This window comes from Penicillium vulpinum, assembly GCF_028829585.1.
Source record: "Penicillium vulpinum strain IBT 29486 chromosome Unknown utg000003l_segment0_segment0, whole genome shotgun sequence".
Classification (NCBI taxonomy): domain Eukaryota; kingdom Fungi; phylum Ascomycota; class Eurotiomycetes; order Eurotiales; family Aspergillaceae; genus Penicillium; species Penicillium vulpinum.
The window spans coordinates 5,936,093-5,955,407 of NW_026643243.1; the positions used below are offsets into that span (position 1 = coordinate 5,936,093).

The 19,315-nt window shown below is 47.5% G+C and overlaps 8 protein-coding genes across 8 annotated transcripts; 6 read left to right on the forward strand and 2 right to left on the reverse strand.

Moving 5' to 3' along the window:
- Window positions 1-942: 942 nt before the first annotated feature.
- N7479_007285 (uncharacterized protein) lies at window positions 943-1,200 on the forward strand (the record flags this gene model as incomplete). Its single annotated transcript, XM_057254979.1, has 1 exon — window positions 943-1,200. The coding sequence occupies one exon, from the start codon at window positions 943-945 to the stop codon at window positions 1,198-1,200; it is 258 nt and encodes an 85-aa protein (XP_057108841.1).
- A 1,855-nt stretch (window positions 1,201-3,055) lies between these two features.
- On the forward strand, window positions 3,056-3,832 carry N7479_007286 (uncharacterized protein; the record flags this gene model as incomplete). Its single annotated transcript, XM_057254980.1, has 1 exon — window positions 3,056-3,832. One exon carries the CDS (start codon window positions 3,056-3,058, stop codon window positions 3,830-3,832), a length of 777 nt encoding a protein of 258 aa, XP_057108842.1.
- Window positions 3,833-4,186: 354 nt separating this feature from the next.
- N7479_007287 (uncharacterized protein) lies at window positions 4,187-5,825 on the forward strand (the record flags this gene model as incomplete). Its single annotated transcript, XM_057254981.1, has 2 exons — window positions 4,187-4,212; window positions 4,268-5,825. 2 exons carry the CDS (start codon window positions 4,187-4,189, stop codon window positions 5,823-5,825), a joined length of 1,584 nt encoding a protein of 527 aa, XP_057108843.1.
- Window positions 5,826-6,958: 1,133 nt separating this feature from the next.
- Window positions 6,959-7,702, forward strand: N7479_007288 (uncharacterized protein; the record flags this gene model as incomplete). The annotated part of the gene is made up of 1 exon (XM_057254982.1): window positions 6,959-7,702. The coding sequence occupies one exon, from the start codon at window positions 6,959-6,961 to the stop codon at window positions 7,700-7,702; it is 744 nt and encodes a 247-aa protein (XP_057108844.1).
- A 437-nt stretch (window positions 7,703-8,139) lies between these two features.
- On the forward strand, window positions 8,140-8,802 carry N7479_007289 (flavin-dependent quinone reductase; the record flags this gene model as incomplete). The annotated part of the gene is made up of 1 exon (XM_057254983.1): window positions 8,140-8,802. One exon carries the CDS (start codon window positions 8,140-8,142, stop codon window positions 8,800-8,802), a length of 663 nt encoding a protein of 220 aa, XP_057108845.1.
- A 139-nt stretch (window positions 8,803-8,941) lies between these two features.
- On the reverse strand, window positions 8,942-13,299 carry N7479_007290 (ATP-binding cassette transporter YOR1; the record flags this gene model as incomplete). The annotated part of the gene is made up of 2 exons (XM_057254984.1): window positions 8,942-10,303; window positions 10,369-13,299. 2 exons carry the CDS (start codon window positions 13,297-13,299, stop codon window positions 8,942-8,944), a joined length of 4,293 nt encoding a protein of 1,430 aa, XP_057108846.1.
- Window positions 13,300-14,062: 763 nt separating this feature from the next.
- car2 (ornithine-oxo-acid transaminase) lies at window positions 14,063-15,616 on the reverse strand (the record flags this gene model as incomplete). The annotated part of the gene is made up of 3 exons (XM_057254985.1): window positions 14,063-14,308; window positions 14,369-15,070; window positions 15,149-15,616. 3 exons carry the CDS (start codon window positions 15,614-15,616, stop codon window positions 14,063-14,065), a joined length of 1,416 nt encoding a protein of 471 aa, XP_057108847.1.
- A 714-nt stretch (window positions 15,617-16,330) lies between these two features.
- gpi10 (putative glycosylphosphatidylinositol-alpha 1,2 mannosyltransferase) lies at window positions 16,331-18,784 on the forward strand (the record flags this gene model as incomplete). Its single annotated transcript, XM_057254986.1, has 4 exons — window positions 16,331-16,531; window positions 16,590-16,820; window positions 16,894-17,291; window positions 17,344-18,784. The coding sequence occupies 4 exons, from the start codon at window positions 16,331-16,333 to the stop codon at window positions 18,782-18,784; spliced, it is 2,271 nt and encodes a 756-aa protein (XP_057108848.1).
- Between the last annotated feature and the right edge of the window lie 531 nt (window positions 18,785-19,315).

Here is a 19,315-nt window from a genome sequence, read left to right on the forward strand (position 1 = left end):
GTTTCTCACCGAGAGTTCTCTCGCTGTCTACAGAGGGCTTGAAAGCCATCAAAGTTCATACCTCATGCATGTCTGATGGAATCAGGCGCGAAATGGCTACATACAGCCAGGAGAATTTGTTTTTTTTTTTGCACTTTCCTCGTGACGTTTCTACTTTGCACGTTGCACTTGATTTATTGGAATATTTTCATCCTTCCAAGATTGCTATCTTATTTGTGGTTTAGTTTGGGTTATCCCATCTATGCCTTCTTGAATGTCATATATGCATATGCATATGCATGCGGCTTTCCAAATATCTCAATGCCTCCAATAGAAATTTCCAAGATATAAAGATATAAGTTAAGCAAACAAATAAAGATATACTAGCTATATAAGCTACAACTTTCACACCCATGGACACCTGTATATCAGTACCTTGTAGCTTTTACAAGGTCTCAATATAAGGCAGTTCGGAACTTGCTGTCCCCTTGCTAGGTTCTGATATGAGAACCAGTCTCTATATAGCTCACAAACTACTATAGCAAAAGTTATTGACACGGTGCCGTCCAAGAGAGAGATGTCTACAAAATGACAGACATCGAGCATGGGTTATCATATCTCATTGACAGGTGACATTTTGGATTACACTGAGTTGCTAAGCTGCTGAGTTTTACATTTGGTAAGTGCAATGCTCCTCAACTAGGGAGCACCTCAAGCTTGATATTGATGACTTGAACAGAAATTTAAGGATCATATCTATCTGTTTTCTCTATACTGGAATCACCTCCTCCACTAGCTATATTTCTTCTATATTTCTTTCATCTTTCTTCACATCTGTTATTCAACTCATAATCTTTTATATAACATGTCATGCGTCCTTCATGGGCCATAGTTCTTTTAATTTTCTTCTAATTACTACATATCTTTCTCCTATACTTTATTCTTATTCCATGGAAACCAGGTATGGATTCGTCTACTTCCTCCAGCCCAGACACATCTGGGCTGGATCATCCAATCCCACATCAAGCTGGCACCACAGAGGCTGATAAGAGCCCCTACACAGCTGGCACTCTACTCGATCCCGAGTATATCTTCCAATATCTACCATCTTCCAAACAGCAACTCGTCCTTGTAAAGTTGCTTACAGAACCTGGCATGACCCAGTTTATTTACAACAACTTGGACTTGCCTCTCAAGAATTACTGTCCTTTACACTATTGAATCACCACCAAGAAATCTGTTGGCTAGCTTCGAGCTGGCACCGGTGTCATTTTTATAGGGGATTGATATACGTAACCCCTCTACCTAAATCTCAGGCACATATATACCGCTTTCCACGGCGTCTTCCAAATTTATATACCACCTTTCGTGGCTCATTAACCTACTTTTCTTCTCACCACTTCTTTATCAAATCATGCTTCAATTTCATCAAAATCATCAATATGGCCTCCCTAGGCCTCGAATACCTACTTTCTGATGAATTCCAGGCCAGAGATACCTAGTTCCTGAGTCCCCACCCACGGTACCAACCCAGCACAGCTAGCCAATCACCGAGACAACCATCGAGTCTCCTGCCCCAGTATTATTTACGTTCCCGCTGCCTCGGTTAGACTAGCAATGTTGTATACCTGAGGAAGGGGACGCAGAGCGACTACGACTATCACCGAGGGCCCGAAGATAGTGATAATACCGAGACTGGAGGACAGGGATGTGGAGGAAAACGCGCGCGGGGAAGTACCTAAGAAGTCGCACAATCAATTTGCAGAGTAGATCAATGCAGAGACCAATGAAATGGATGATTTTTTTTGATCAAAATGCCAAAGGTCTCTAGTACTATCTAAACCAGGGTCCAGAATTATCATGGTGGTGGCAGAATATATGGCAGTATGAAAAAGGAGTGGCAGAACTAAAAGTGTTGTGGTGGCCTTAGGCCGTCATAAATACCTCAAGTATCAACCCCTCGTTGCTAGCTAGATAGTCGGGATGTTTCCTCCCAGGAGGCATCAATTCTCTCTCTTCTTTGGCCGATAGATAGCGTAGAAGCCCAAGAGAAAGTAAAGTTTGTAACCTAGGAATATCAAAGGGGGACTAAACCTAATTAGGCAGCCATAGCACTTTCCAATGTTTTTACATAGTAAAAGACATGGATGTAAATCTATACCTAAGTATGAATGCACGAGCGCAAATTCTTCCAAACTAGTACTGCATGTTATCGAAGTTTACAAAAATATGGGATCGATTTTACTATGTAACGGGGTTTGACGGTATTACATGTACTATTATCTCTCACTAACCTGTATAGGGAAATGGTTCCACTAAATTTACTGGGTAAAATCATACCAGGCAATTGCTCATTGTAGTTATAGGTATAGCTCCATACGATGCGTGGGATTTATATTCTTAGACTTGTTTTTTGAGTTTTCTTCATGCGATGACTATAAGCTGTTGGTTTTTCGAAGTATCTCTATATATAGATTGCTATTTAAATGAAACTGCGAACAAACAAAGGGACCATCTACCTGGCTGGAAAACGAAATACACCTTTTGCACCCTGAACATATTTTGAGAATAGGTACACTCTATGAGGCAAGCCACGAGAAGGTCTTGTGAGGCTGGGCTTTGGAAATCATGCACGCACGCAAGTGGCAAGTGGTACTCGCAATTTCCATAGGCTCATTCATACATACCATCGTGCTATGTACCCAGACAGACTTAGGGCTGTATGTTTCAATTATACGGTCCCAGATGTCCCAGGAACGCCCGATGATATATGAAGATTAAGAGCTGAAACGGCCGAGACGGCCTAGAATAGCTTGAAAACCTGACATAGCTTTCTGAATGTCTAAGTAGCTTATAAAAAGGCCCGAAGCAGTAATTTGCCTGAAATAATAACCCGCCTGGGATATTTAAAACGATCTTGTGCCTCCAGGGTTATCAACTCAGAGTACTCGACGGCCACCAGTCAAGCATCCTGGCTCCGTCTTCACTCTGGTTCAAACCCTTTGGCATCATCACCCATATAATTTACCTCCCCGTCTCTCCCTCAACTCTCCCAGCAGAGCAAAGGCCCACCATCATGTTCCCTCGAATCCTCCTATCTGTCGTCTTCCTCTTCGGGTTATTAGGCAGTGTCCTGTCAGCAGGCGAGCTTGGAATTACACGGGACACCTCACTCGGCGCAGACGTGCAAGCCTACAACTCAAAGTGCACCTTTATAACACAACCAAGCGACGCGGAATTTTTGAAGATGATCGAAGCTGCTTTCCAGGAAATGCAAGCTCTCCCCGGCACTAGGAAGGAAAAGGCAGGGCGTCCAGCCGCGATGATTGGGCTCTCTATCGACAACGAAGTCTATTTCTCTTCTTCCGTGAAGGGCATGAATGACAATCCACTCATCTATCAAAAAGTGGCTTGGAGGGACGGCAAAGGCGAATTAAATCCTCAACTCGCATCCGGACTCCAGGAGGTCACCGACGCTTTAACGGCTTGTTCCACCCCTGAGAACAAGCAGCACGGGAACCAGGCGTCTTGTGGCGAGCTCATGTCCAGCCTTCTGTGGTTGGTCGACAACCAGGGTGAAAGCCTAGCAGCTCACCATGCTAAGGTTGCTGCGTACTATTCAAAGGGCTACCTTCCCCCTTGTCATGCTATAGATGAATCTGATACTTCAAGTCAGAAATGGGGATGTTCTAGTTGGACCAGGAAAGTAGGCTTGGCCGTTGTGGGCAAGATAGAAAGCCTTCCGGCTGATTTTCCCAGGCCAGTGAGCACTCAGTCACTTATGCTACAACAATGCCTGGTTAAGGAAGTAAAGCAGGATGAGACCGACCAAAATCAACTACCCGGCCTGTGAGCATGAGACGGAAATACTTGAATCGGCATCGTTCTATTTATAGAACTTTCATGGAATAATTTATCGTGGAAGGAATGTATATGAATTATTCAATTCAATGTTAAATTCTCCTTTTTGTAAAATACTACATTCCTCTCAGACAGGAGGTGACGTCTTGGCCCGGCCCCCAACTCCACATGGCTGTAACAGCCTGCAGAAAATAAGGATACCTGTACTTTCTACTCTGTAATGATCCTAATTATTTATATGAATAGATTTCCCAGATTGCTGTCAACTCTTCGCTTTTCCCTCTTGCAAATATCCTCCTCGAATACACTTCGTCCAGTTGACACTACTGCAAATAGGGAATTCACTATGGGCAGAACACCATCAACACCGAAGTGAGCCTTGCCTACCTAGGTACACCGGAGAATAAATTAAACTAATAAAATACAGCGGCTTGAGAAACCTCCCCCAAGATTGCTGGGTGCAGATTCTGGATCAAGTCTCACCCTCTGACACTGCATCCGTAGTGGCCACATCTCGAGGCCTACAGTTCTCCTCGGAGAGCTCATTGTATCGCCAAGTCGACATTGACTGGACCAGACCCCCCCTCAAGCGGGTCTTAACTTTATTCCGTGTCATTTATGAACGTCCAGATCTTGCCGCGCACATTCACCATGTGAGCATGATCTCCTCGAAACTGGTATATCCAGCAGCGGACCAGGAAGACGAGTGGGAGGTACCTCAAATTGATGGAAATTGGAATGAGTTCTCGTCTCTGTTCCAGGATGAGGTAAACGCTGCAAAAGATATCATCACCAAGGCACAGTTTCCCTCGTCAAACAAGTGGATACATGCCCTGGAGCATGGTAATCCATACGCATTTGTAGCTGTTCTACTCTCTCAGCTCCATAATCTACGGTCGCTGCAACTTGATTACACCTTTGTGTGGCAAACTGGGTTCCCGGGGTTGATGATAAGACATGCTCTTCTCTCTGCGCCTGAGAGTAGATTATCTCGATTTTCTGAACTCTCCGTTGTCGAATACGGTCTGAATGTTCCAGGCTCTAGAAGGTTCAACGAAACAAGATGGGATTTCATAGATGCATTCCCCGTTTGTAACCCAGATCAATTTGCAGGCTGGTTCTACCTGCCTTCTTTGAAATCTCTGGAAATCTGGCTCCAAAATTTCGAAGGTGTCAGTAACGAGCTGTCCAATCCTGTTAAATCAAGCAAGCTAGCGCACCTAGCCCAGCTTGAGAGGCTTGTATTGACTGAATCCTCTGTTGAGGAAGAGGAGGTCAGAAACCTTTTGTCGCACCTGTCTTCGCTGAAGAGTCTTCACCTAGGCATTGCCTACCCATCACAGGATAAGGAACTCGATTATAACTGTTGCTCTCCTCGGCCTCCTCTCAAAAACCAAGGTGTGCTACTTGAAGGATTGATGAGTGTTAAGGACACAGTTGAACATCTTTCCATTGGCATGGAGCTTTGTCCACTTTATTGGCCTAGTGTTTGGGGCGCAATAGAACGTGACAATGGTACCCCGCAAGAAAATTTCAAGCCATTCAGAGGAATTTTGAAACGGTTCCCGATTCTTCGAACAGCAGAGCTGCCTGCAGTGATGCTTTTTGGATGGACTTGTGACGATGCACCAACTATGTCTAAGCTTCTACCGGCAACACTTCAGAAGCTCACCATTCGAGACAATTTGGGCAATGTGGAGCATTTCGAGTGGGAGACAGATAAAATTGCAGAAGCAATTCAGAACTTCCTCCCATTTGCACATTCTGTGACTCCTCTGTTGAACACAATTACAATTCGAGGCTTTGATATGGGAAAAGAGGAAGAAGTTGACCCAGACGAGTCCACGGGGGCTAGATCATTGTGCGAAGAGCTAGGACTGGATATAGAAATTAGTATGATACAGGATAATCTCTCGCCGGGACTTTGGACGACATACAGGGAACTTCAAGAAGGATCTCGGAGAGACTGCCGGAATTATGGATGACCTAGATCGGACCGAATTGTTGGTTTTTGTGCTCAGATATCCTTTTCTCAATAATTGAAGTGGTAGATTGTCAATTAATTTTGGGTACACTTAAAGATCTAAATTTGCTTTTTTAAAACAAAGAACGACGACAAGCGAAAATATAAGAAACCTGACATAAAAAACCATATCCATGATTTGAATTACTACGGGCCATTCAGCCTCTCCTATTGCAAATCCGAGCTCTGAAAAGACCCAGAGGCTCAAAAAAAAGTTCTATTGAGCTGCCCGCTGCCCTTTTATGCCTCACTCCAATTCTAGCCGACCCCGTATCAGACCTTCATGGTCACTATACCAGCCTCAGCTACTCTTGGCAAAGTCGAATCAATACCGTTCATTCAGCTAAATTTAGCGTAGGCAGATCTCCTAGATTTACTGCAATTCAAGTATGCTGATTGCTGAATTACAGTCCGGTGCTTCTCCATTGACGGAGTCTCTCGACCAGATTGTCTTCGTTGTCTAGATTAGTACCAGATGTAGACTCTGACGTTGACCTTTTGCTAGATTCGTATATTTGCTTTTTCATTCTTGTCAATCTTATGTTGGGGATCTTTTGATCGATATTTGAAGAATGTGCTCAGACTAGCGGATATAGTTTGCTAGCAATACATGGATTTATTTTAAAAAGATATGACTCTTTATAGTTTCATGGAGATATAGGATGAATAGCGCAGTTAACCGGTGTTGAGCAGATAACTCGGAAACTTGAATAAAAGTATTCAAGATTGATATATTATGTACGGAGTACGGAGTATGGACCTCGTATCTAGACAAAGGAGGGTTGGATTGTGAAATGTGGCGCGTGTCTATGGTTTCTTCGTTTTGGATCTATTTTCCCCACCAGTCTCCTATTCAAATATTTGCTCGGAAATGACCCGATTAGTTCATTTTTTCCCGAGTCCTATTGACATCTCTATTGGGACATCTATAACATTCGCCTGTTCATCTACCCTTTGTCCCAACTCCGACATGAATAAGATTACAATCTCAATAAGCATCATGTGTAATTACCGCTCGTCTCTGGAAGAAAGATCTTTCTCTTTTCTTAGAGTCCACGGAAAAATCCTACATCGTCCCTCGTTATTTCTGTCATGATGGACAAAGTCTTATCGCGCGACTACCACCCCGTCCCTAAAGCGGACGCTGATGGCGACAGCGATGCCACCATCACAGACAGACCTCCCCACCGAGGCTTGCAGCAATTCCTGAAACGGAACCTCACTGCAATCACCATCATCGGCCTTCTCATAGTACTGCTACTCCTGATGATTGCTGTAATCACCGCCATCGCTGTGGAACCGTTCCACAAGGTCGTTGTCGTAAAAGGACCATCCTCTGACTCCCTTGCATACCCCGAGACACTCGAAGGCAAACGACAGTGCCTACCACCTGCTCCACGAGTAAGATACTCGTGCGGCAACTCAACGAAGGAGGCCGAATCCCTTGGCTGCGCTTACGATCCTCTTGCCGGCTGCTGGCTACACAAAGAATGTCCGCATGACTTCACGCACGAGTTCGCACATTTCAACAATGGCAAGCCGTTTGTCTATTTCTATGATGAGGCTGCTACACAGCAGATGAAGGACTACACCGAACTCGGCAATAACCCGGACTTCTATTGGACTGCTGTCCGTGAGCATCTAGTCCATTGCCTGTATCTTCTTCGACGAGGTCATGATGTTCATATGCGTGGTGATCGTCTGGATAATATGCTTGGGGATCTGGAGCATGTTGATCATTGCACGGACATGCTGGCTAATTGGCTGCGAAGACCGGATCCCGCGTTGGAAAAGATAGGCACGCAGGGGCAGACTCATTGCTTTATGTCTTGCGCTTGATTCTTGAGTGTATAGTCATGGCTCTTGGTGAAGAAGGTGTATAGGAGTCGGTAGCTGCAATGCCTTGGATAGATGCTGTTGAATCTTCCTCGAGTTATTTTATTCCAAATCCAGAATTACCGTGGCTTTCCGATGTTTCCCACTATTGTGTCATATATTAGCTCAATTTAACGTGTGGTGTACAAATTCCAATAGTAACTGAAGGTAAAGACCAGATAAGGACCTTGAATATCAAAATACTCGGCCCACCGCTCGGGGGCGGGGACGGGGACGGGGATGGGAACGAAGACGGGGGCGGAGGCGGAGTAGAAGCGGACATCAACCTTACATAGTCCGCAAAATCCGAAACCATAGATATATAGATTCCCAACAAAACCTCTTTTTAAAACAATCATCCAACTCATAGATATCCTCCAGGAGGTACTCACTTACTCAAAATGCCCCCCAAACGTGTCGCGATAGTCACCAGTAGTACCCGCAGCCCCCGCCTCAACCCCGCGATAACACAGTACGTCTATGACGTTCTCACCTCCGACCCGACGATCCCACCAAACCACAGCGAAGCAACCGACACAGACCCGCGCCACATAACATTCGAAATCCTAGACCTAGCGAAGCAATCGCTACCCCTCTATGATGAATCCGTCATCCCTGCCGGCCTACCAGCAGCAGACCCCACTCCGCACTACAGCAAAGCGCACACGCGGGCGTGGTCCGCGGTGGTGCGACAGTACGATGCCTTTATCTTCGTCACGCCGCAGTATAACTGGAGTATCCCGGCTAGTTTGAAGAATGCCCTTGACTATCTCTTCTTCGAGTGGAATGGGAAACCGGCGGGAATTGTTTCGTATGGAGGGCGGGGTGGTGAGAAGGCGACGGATCATCTGCGTGGTATTTTGACGGGATTACGCATGAGGATTGTGGGCACAGCGCCTGCTTTGCCAGTTAAGTTTACTGGTCTTCCTGTTGGGATATTGTCTGAGGAGGAAGAGGCCGTGCAGTTGGATGAGAAGGATATTGTCGGGTGGAGAGAGGCTGGGATTGAAGGGATGATGAGGAATTTGGGGATGGAATTGGTTTGTGAATTGGATAAGGAGTAATTATGGTTCTTCATGTTAATAGAATGAAGATGCTGAATTAAAAGACGGTATATATTAATAGTCATGTTTTCATGTGCCTTGACATGCTATATGCTGTGTAGTAAAGATTATGTACTAACTTTTAAAAAGATCAATAATCTCAGTTAGCACTGAGAATGTCCTCGCGCGTGATCCCACTGCGCTCGCACATGGCACGGAAGATGCTATCTGCCCTATCCCACAGCACAACTGGTGTATCCATCTCAGCAATTCGACCCTTATCCATAACACAGATGCGATCGTAGTGGATGATAGTGCGCAACCGATGCGCAATACACAACAAAGTCTTCCCATCGAAGCCCTGAGTCATGGTGTGCTGGATCTTCTGATCTGTCTCGAAGTCGACGGAAGAGGTAGCTTCGTCACAGACGATGATACGTGCGTCGCGGACCAGCGCCCGGGCGAGGGCCATCAGTTGCCGCTGGCCTAGGGAAAAGTTCAGCCCTTCGTCGTCAACAGGCGACTCGAGCGTGAGTTTTTTCGTCTGGCGCGTTTTCAAGTCACTGTCTGTGACTGGAGTTATGGATCCACTGGCTGGCCCACTTTGTGGTCCCTCGCTTTCGAGTTCTTGCTCTTGGTCGATAAGGTATGCCTTACGCAGCGCGGACCATAGTTCGAGGTCATTGTGCTCGTTGAACGGATCGAGATTCGAGCGGATCGTGCCCTTAAACAAGGCGGGATCTTGGGGGATAATAGCAAGGCGGGATCGAAGGTCATGGAGGCCAACAGTGGAAATGTCGACGTCGTCAATTTTGATACTACCACCAGATAGTTCGGTTAGACGGAATAGTGCGGACATGATACTCGATTTGCCAGCACCGGTACGACCGACAATACCAATGCGCTCGCCTGCTTGCACGTCCATAGTGAGGCCCTGTAGGACGAGTGGAAGTCCAGCCCGATAACGCATCTCCACGCTGTTAAACACGATGTGGCCCTTCTCGGGCCAGCTAGCTGGCACCGTGGCCTGGTGCAAAGGCGCTTCTTCTTCCAATTGAGTACCGTAGTAGTGAAGACGCTCGGTGGAGTTCATGTTGTTTTCAACCTCGGCTAGCTGGCGGACCGTGAATTGGAGCATTTGTGCAATAGACAGGATATAAGATAGTACCAGTCCAGAGATGCTAGGAGAGACATTGAACCGAGATGTGACGACTAGAACACCGACCACGAAGACCATTAGAAGCGCCACGGCATCCAGTCGGATACTGAGCCAACGCTGATTGGAGAAAGTGAGGAAATAGGCTCCATTCATCACATCGATCGAGTCTCGGATGCTGCGGCGGAATTCATTCTCCACGCCATATGCTCGAATGGATGCAGTGCCGGTGATAGCTTCGCCAAACCTGGCATATACTGTTGAGCGCAAGACGGCTTCGTGGCGCTTCATTTCACGGGCAGATGCTCTGTAATAGTTCGAAGCTAGAAGGAACATTATCAACAGCGGGACAAGCGCGATGACAAACTAAAGGTGGTTAGCAAATCTCCCATTATGAAGATCTAAGAAATCACAATATAAAGAGCACTCACATAATAGAAGAAAACTATGATCAAGATCATCACAGAGACAATCATAGTCATCGTTATGGCATAGATACGCATCGCGTCCGAAAGTTCATTATCCATCACCTGGATATCCCTCGAGAAGCGGTTGGTGATTCGTCCAAGCGGCGTAGTATCGAAGAAACTCATAGGCGCGCGGAGCACACGAGACATCGCACGCTGAAGCATAGTCCTGCTCGAATTCGTACCGCAGGTTGTCATGTAAGTCGAGAAAACGAACATCAGGATAACTACTCCGCCACCCAGTCCAGCGTAAATTCCAATGTATTGACCGGTCGACAGCCCTGGGTACTTGTTAGAAGTCCAGTAGGACAGCCATAGACTAGTCCAAATGTTGGCGACATTCACCACGGCGAGCAACAACAATATCACGATGGCATTGAGATAACTGCCGGAGGCTTTGATATACGCCTTCCAGACACTCCAGCCAACAGATTTAGTGGCCTTTTCTTCTTGCTGCATCAGGGCTGCGACGGGCTTTTTTGGGGCGGCCTTCTTGAGGCTTGGCGCCTTCTCGTCTTTCTCGTCCATGACTTCGTCGATCGCCTCTTCCTCTTCCTCCTCTTCTTTCTCTTTCATATCCTCCTGCCCAGAAGTAGACATCAACCGTTTGAAGACCTCGTTGTCACGCATCAGGTTGTCGAATGTATCAATCGCATCGATACGGCCCTCGTCCATGACAATAACTCGGTCACATCGGCTGAGAACATGGAGTTGATGTGTCGCCAGGATTCGGCAGCGATCCTTGAGCAAACCGCAGATTGCCTTGTCCATAATGTGGCGGCCAACATGTGCATCGACAGCTGATAAAGGATCATCCATGAGCACCATTTCTGCATTGAAATATATGGCTCGGGCGATATTCATACGTTGTTTCTGCCCACCAGAGACTGTGATACCTCGTTCTCCAATCTCAGTCTGGTCTCCGTTCGGTAGGATCTCGAGATCTGGGGCCAGAGCGCATGCGTCAACGACTTTCTCATACCAAGTCTCATTATACTCCTTCCCAAATAGAATATTGTTGCGGACGGTGGTGTTTTGGATCCAGGCGTACTGGGGACAGAATGCACGTGTGGTGCTCATACGCACAGTACCGTCAGTCACACGCATATCGCCCGCCAGAGCCGAGAGTAAGGAACTTTTGCCACAACCGACTGTTCCAATTACCGCCAGGAGTTCATTTCGACCAACTTCAAAGGTCATGTCCTTGAGTTTGAATGGTTCTGCGGGGGGTTCCTCGGCATTATCGTCTTTAGGTGTTGACTTTGCCGTTGGCCTAGGGCGTGAAGATACCTTCTTTTCAGCTTCTTCTGCATCCTTTTCGTTTGTCGGAAGTCGTTCCCAAGTAAATGAGGCATGTTCCATCTCGATTGCATTCTCCATGTTCTCATCCCGCTCGATATCTTCGTCCTGTTCTTCGGCGAGCAAGAACTCCTGGATTCGAGCAAAAGCAGTCCAAGCATCGGTAACTTGACCGATAACCATTGGTAACGAGTTCAATGGCATCCGCAGGGAATTAAACAGCGCCAACGAGGAGAAGATCGGTGCGGGATCTAAGTCATGATTTGATAGCGCATAGGTAACGAATGCCAACATCGAGGCGAAAACAGGAATAGACATCGCCACACAAAGAATGGCATTTCGGATCGCAAGCAAAGTCTGGATTGCTCGAATTTCTCGTCCGCGGATCTCTTTTAGACGGCCGAGGAAACTGCTCTCCCAACCGAAGTACTTCACGAAACGGACAGCTTGTAGAATTTCCTGGGTGAGAGATACACGCTGGTCTGTAATGCCGTTGATGCTCTTCCGTCGGTTGATCAAGGATCGCACAGCGAAAGTCAAAAATGGGATTCCGATTATCAGAAGTGCATACCCGGACAAGCAACTGTAGCCAATATTGACCAATAAAAGCACAAGCGTCACTATAATGGAGATGGGTGCTGTCCAAATCATATGGAACATGCCACAAGCCAGATTAATTCGGTCCGCGTCAATGCTCATAAGAGCAGTGATACGGCCATTGTTCCATCCGCGGCCATCACCTGCAACACCACCAGATTCAGGCAGCGCAGTATCAGGCTTTTGTGGCTTCCCTTTCTCCTCGGGGTTTAAGAGAGCCTCTTTAGTTGCCTCCAAGGCTTTGACTTCTTCTGTGGTAGCTTGTCCTCCTGCCTTAGCACGACCAGATAACCTCATAGCCTTGTTGAAGATGCGGGAAATAAGCACTGCGCGAATCTGCCCACCGACAACTTGACCCCGATATAGGAACTGGTTCGTGCATAAGCTCTGCAGGGCCTGCATGCAGGTGATACCAACCACGAACCCCATACCCTTGCCAATGCTAGGCGCAGGCTGACCGGTCTTTTGTGCGACCCAAGCATCCGTTGCAAAAGCAATCAAGTACCGAGTCAAATAGGGTGTAAATACTAGCAACAGTGAACCGAAAAGCTGACAGACGCCGCCGAGCAGAAACTCGAATCTGAACGTGTCATACAATGCCCAGACAAGCGGGCGGTTAACGCCAGTCTCAGTGCGCTTTTCCAATGCGACGTCCAAACGGGCGGATAATACATCAACGGACCGGTCGGGATTGACAGTCCATATATCCTGCAATTCAAGTGGACGTAGATAGCCGACCTCCATCAATGGCCCCATCCATTGGAAGGAGATAATGCTGAAAAACGAGGCACCATGCTCACGCGACACAGAGCGCTCTGTTGGAACAGGAGGTATCTTTTTCATTCGCAGCGGATTAAGTCTGCGGTACCATTTTTTTTTCTGTAGTGGTTGCACATCAGGATCAGAGACTTTGGCTTCATCGGATGCTGATCTCGAGCTATTGGCCTCGATCTTATCACCCGCCACCACTACTTCACGTAGTGGTTCAGGCGTAGACATGGCGGGTTTTGATTGGATATATCCGGTTCACCACCAGGGGCAGTGTACCGGAGAGTCGAATTGAAAAAAAAAAGTCGGAGTTAATAGAATGATGTGGAGACAGCCACGAGACGCTGAATGCGGATGGCGGGGATAATGTGGAAGTTCGGAGATTAGGGATATCAGGGAATTCCCGGAGATTCCAAGCTTGAGCTATATGTCCACCGAGATGAACAATGTAAACGGAGTAAAAAAGAAAACGTCCGGAAGTCTGAGCCTTTATATGATATCCACATAATAGAGCTAAGCTTCCTAGCATCGGGGATTGTTGGGCCTGTCATGATACATAAAAGTCAAAACCCCGGAGATAACTTGAAAGTAAGCCTCGCATTCGCTTAGAACTTCACTATCGACCTAATAATGTAGTATTCAAATCGGCAGTCGGCATCGCGGGTTTTCTGATTCCGTGCACCGAAGGTTGGATTAGTAATGTTTATATTTTAGGCACCGCACTAGGCAGATGGAGAGGGGGCTCATTTATATTATTCTTCGATAATACCCGGGGCAGCCTGGAAGCTCACCTCAGATATGTCCATCCAATTGTTATGATCTATTCTTTGCTATGGCATACAAATTTTGACCCCCGAAAAAAAATAAAAATAAAATAAAAAGAAAAGCCATTTCATCGTCAAGTCATGGGATAACTAACGGATGCAAGACAGTTAGAATGTGCCAGGTAGGGGACATGCCGGTTGTCTTGAGCTTATATCTAATGGGTATCTCGTCATCCGGGATTGCAGCGGCGATATGTGGACCTACGGACTTCCCGCCCTTGATAGATGCGGCTAGTTCTCAAGGTCAATCTTGACCTTCTTCTCGGGGGAGGGATGACTTGATCCTCCGATGCACCCTTGGGATTGGGGAGTTCTGTCACAGCCTCCTTGATGATGTTAAGCGCTTGTTGGATCTCCTCCTCCGTGATGACTAGCGGAGGAGCAAGGCGAATGATGTTCTGGTGGGTTGGTTTGGCCTAGAGAATATAAGAGTCAGCAATCTCCAAAACAAACTCAACGAGGACTCGGATACATACCAACAAACCCTTCTCTTTCATCAACATGCACAAATCCCAAGCGGTATGTCCATTCGTCTTCGACTCATCAATGACAATGGCATTGAGCAAGCCCTTTCCACGCACTGTCTGGATGAGCGGGCTCTTGAGAGCCACTAGCCCATCTCGGAACAAATGTCCGAGTTTCTCCGCACGCTCGACCATGTGCTCCTCGCGCACGACCTCGAGCGCGCGAATAGCAACAGCACAACCCAGTGGGTTCCCGCCGTAGGTCGAACCATGGGTACCAGGCTCGACCGTGAGCATGACGTCCTTGCTACCCAGCACGCAAGAAACTGGGTACATACCACCCGAGATAGCCTTACCGAGCAAGACAAGGTCGGGCTTGATTCCGCTCCACTCGTGACACAACAGCTTACCTGTGCGCGCAATGCCAGTTTGGATCTCGTCGCAGATCAGCAGCACGTTGTGCTTGTCGCAGAGTGCTCGGGCCTCCTTTAGATAGTCTGGGTCAGGGACAACGATGCCTGCTTCGCCCTGGATAGGCTCGATGAGGAAAGCAGCCAGGTTGGGGCCTGCCGCCTCAAACGCCTCACGTAGAGCTGCCTTGTCATTGTAGGCGATGGGCTTCTCAGTTCCTGGGATCGTGCATCCGATACCGGGAAGATAAGGACCGTAGTGTTCCCGTGACTCGGGGTCGGAAGATAGGGAAATGGCGGCGAACTAATGCAAGGGGTCATCATAATCAGCCACTGAAAGTACCCTCACGGGTGTCACAGGAAGGGGTCACAATTCACTTACCGTACGCCCATGGAAGTTATTTTCTGCACTCAAGACAATGGCTTTATTTTCTGGAATGCCCTTGACCTTGTACCCCCATTTGCGGGCGATTTTGATACCAGTCTCGACCGCCTCGGCACCGGTGTTCATGGGCATCACCATGTCAAAGCCAAAGTACGCGGTAACGAACTTGGCAAAGCGAGGGAAAACATCATTGTAGAATGCACGGGAGCTCAGAGTTACACGCGAAGCTTGGTCTACCAGTGCAGCAATCAATTTGGGGTGGCAGTGGCCTTGGTTCACAGCGGAGTAGGCGGAGAGGAAGTCAAGATAGTGACGACCTTCGGGGTCCCAGACCGAAGTGCCCTGAGCCCGTGCAAAGACAACAGGAAGAGGGTGGTAGTTATGGGCAGCATATTCCTTCTCGGACTCAATGGCTTCAGCAGAAGAAGCAGCATGATAGTGGGAGAAAGGTCCGTCGGTAGACATAGTGGATTGCGGGGAGAGCTAGGAAAAATTGGAGGTAACGGGGGATCGACAATGGGGTAAATAGAGAAAGAAGAACTCAAGGAAACTTAGGAAATTGAAGAAATTGAAGAAATTCAAAAGCAAAAGAATGGAACCCACGAGAAGTTAAATACGTAAGGAGGATAAGAGAAATTTCCCTTTGTACAGCCGCTATGCCGTTAAGTGTTAGACCAAATGTCCGCTAAGTACAGGTCGTGCCGATGTTGTTCCCTATGCGCAGGATTACCCTACAGGGCTCCATTAGCTTCGATAACCACGATTTCTGATTCGTTAATTGGCTGTATATACTCCAGGATCATGTTTAAGCCCATGACTATTGGTCTAATTTAAATCAAAAAGAGAGACCAGGGTAGAAATTCACGTCATACTTCGGTTATTGAAGGGGCGACAAAATATTTATACGTAAGCCTTGGAGAGGAAATAATGAAATCAAGGACTATGCTAAATAAATATCAATTATAATTGGAACAAAATATAAAACAAGAGGCAAATGGACATAGGAATGTTAGGGTCGAGTATCAAATACAACATAGTTGAAGTCTCGGAGTTTGGGAGAACTTCTTCCGCGTTCTCCTTTGTTATCCATGTTCATTCCCTTTACGAGGTCAGACTTTTTCAAGACTCTGAGCGCAATGTACGAATGAATGAGTATTCACAATATTCTTACCTTTAATCATGCCCACACCAACCTCTCCGCGTCGCGCGCCTCCAACCCCGCGCGTGCCCACTCAAAACATACTCCTCTTCCTCATCGCCTTCCGTCTCGTCAATGCGTTTGTAGTTCAGACCTTTTTCCAGCCAGATGAATACTTTCAGTCACTGGAGCCAGCCTGGCAGATCGCGTTCGGTCAGGGCCAAGGGGCCTGGTTGACATGGGTGAGTGAATGCGATCGCGTCAGCACATAGCTTTGGCTAACCTCGATATCGCTCCTAGGAATGGCGACACCAACTTCGATCTTCACTACATCCTCTTTTATTCGCCGCTATATATAAAGTCGCCGATTCCCTCGCCTCCACCCTCAGCGTATCTCCCGCCGTACGCGCAGATCTCCTAATTGCCGCTCCGAAGACAGCGCAGGCCGTTGTGGCGGCAATTGGTGATTTCTACACATGGAAGCTCGCAGTTCGCGTCTATGGAAATGATTCCCGTGGATCCTGGGCAGCGGTATGTGATTAATGTCGCATGATCAGAACTTCTCTGGCTTGGCAGGAAAGAGCACGTGTTAATTGTTCAACAGCTGGCCGCAACAGTCCTCAATCCTTGGCAATGGTTCTGCTCAACTAGGACCCTGTCGAACTGTCTCGAAACAACAATCACCGTTGTTGCATTGGAGTTATGGCCATGGCAAATGTCAGTAGGCGCTACAGCCGGTGTCCGCGACAAAAATACTAGCAATCAAAGGAGGGACACGGTCCGAGATCGAAGTGTAATTCTTGGGTATGACCGAATCTCCAACTTTATGACAACAGCCACTGACGCTGCCTGCAGCCTCCGCCAATGCTTACCGCTGGCGGCGTTCGCATGTATACTGCGGCCGACCAACATTCTCGTTTGGGCAACCCTGGCTAGCCTCGCTTGGCTTCGGACCTCTTGGTCCCAGCGCAAGATCCTCATTTTCGAAGTTATACTTTGCGGGTAAGTGATCCGACATCCTGATATTGGGCCAGCTGACCTTTTGATCTGGCAGATCGGCAATTCTCGCGGTGTCTTCCGTTGCGGATCGTCTCTTCTATGGATTTTGGACCTTTCCACCGCTTAGGTTCCTATACTTCAACATCGCGCAGTCACTGGCTGTCTTCTATGGCAGCAATGACTGGCATTACTATATCTCGCAGGGCTATCCGCTCCTACTCACCACACTGTTGCCTTTTGCGCTTCTCGGTTTATACCGAACCTTGATGACTAGGAACTCCACAGTTGGAAACAGTTTGCAGGCATCGATTCGAGTGCAATTAGCGACAGTCTGCCTTCTGATGCCATTTGTTCTCTCTTTGATCTCTCATAAGGAAGTGCGCTTCATCTACCCACTGCTGCCCTGCCTGCACATCTTAGCTGCGCCGCCTTTGGTGCAGTTCTTTTACCCAGCCATCTACTCGCGGGCATACCCGCGTCATACTCCCCGCAGGTTGATTCTCATCTTTCTCGTGCTTGTTAACGTGTTCATTGCGCTATATACAACTGTCTACCATGCATCAGGAACACTTAGTGTCCTTTCCTATCTTCGTCAGCAGCACGAAGCACACTCGGTACCAACAACAAAAAGACAAACAAGCTCAATCTCCGAAACCGGAATCTCTGCTGGCTTTTTAATGCCTTGCCACAGCACTCCCTGGCGCTCTCATCTAGTCTACCCAACTATTAACGCTTGGGCCCTTTCCTGCGAACCACCGATCGATCTCAGTGCAACCCAGAAAGCCGTTTACCGAGACGAAGCAGACCAATTCTACGACGACCCATTCCAATTCCTACGCCAGAATATGGCTGGTGGTCTCCGTCACCTCCCTCGACGACCCAGTTACACCTCTTCCACGTCTTATTCTGTGCCAAAGAACCTCAACGAGGCCGCAAAACATGAATGGCCCGACTACCTCATCTTCTTCGCCCAACTCGAGCCAACCCTATATACCATATTACGCGGCTCCTACTATGGTGAGTGCTGGCGCACCTTCAACTCCCACTGGCACGACGACTGGCGCCGTCATGGCGACATCGTAGTCTGGTGTCTGGATACGGTAGAGCAGGATGCCTGGCGCTCCAACACTCAACGCCAATTACAGAGAAGCCGAGATAAGCAATTCGATCGTATTGTGGAAGCGTTCAAGAAAGAGGGGCGCAAGCAAAAAAAGCAGAGCTGGATAGGCCTCTACATGTCTTGGATGCCTTGGTCCTCATCGCCCCCTTCATTGCTTGCTTCATGGCGACAGTCAGTGGGGGCTCTTTTCTCGTCGCCTGCAAAATATTCGATTTATTGGCCTTGGCGTCCCCCTACTCGTTGGGAGGCATTTGTAGCGAGGTTTTCATTCTCGAAGCAGAAGCCGGGGTGGCTTCCTTCTTGGGTGTCAAATTGGTTGCCGTCTTGGTTGGGCGGAGCTAAAAGGAAACCCACGGAAGCAGAGTTGTGGTCTTGAGATCATCAATTCCTAGCTCTTTGCCTAGCTCTTTGCCTAGCTCTTTTGGTCTGCTATTTTGTGTTGTATATATGTCATGGTGCGAGGATTTCCTTACCCCTCCTCATACCCTCCCTTGCCCTTTCCCTCTTTTGTCTCCGCTCTTCTTTGAACATATTGCCCTAGATTTACAGTACGATAATCTATCTTGATTCACCAGTAATATTAGTTCTAAACTCATGTGTCACAAGGCACAACACTTATATACTAATTTAACTCGTTAACCAGAAACCAAAGGAGTATTTTAGTGAACAAAGAAAACTGACAGCAGCGAATGAGAGGGGGGGGGGGAAAGGAACCAAAAATTAATGAGTGTAAATAGATAATGAAAACGCGCCAGACATGCACAAGCATAACACGTCTCGTCAATCTTCTATATCAAAGTCAGTATAAAGGTCAAAATGAAAGTCAAAATCAAAAGCAATGCCCATGCAATATCCATATTCACATTGTTCGGCCATCTATCTACCAGTTATCCCAGGCCGAACTCAT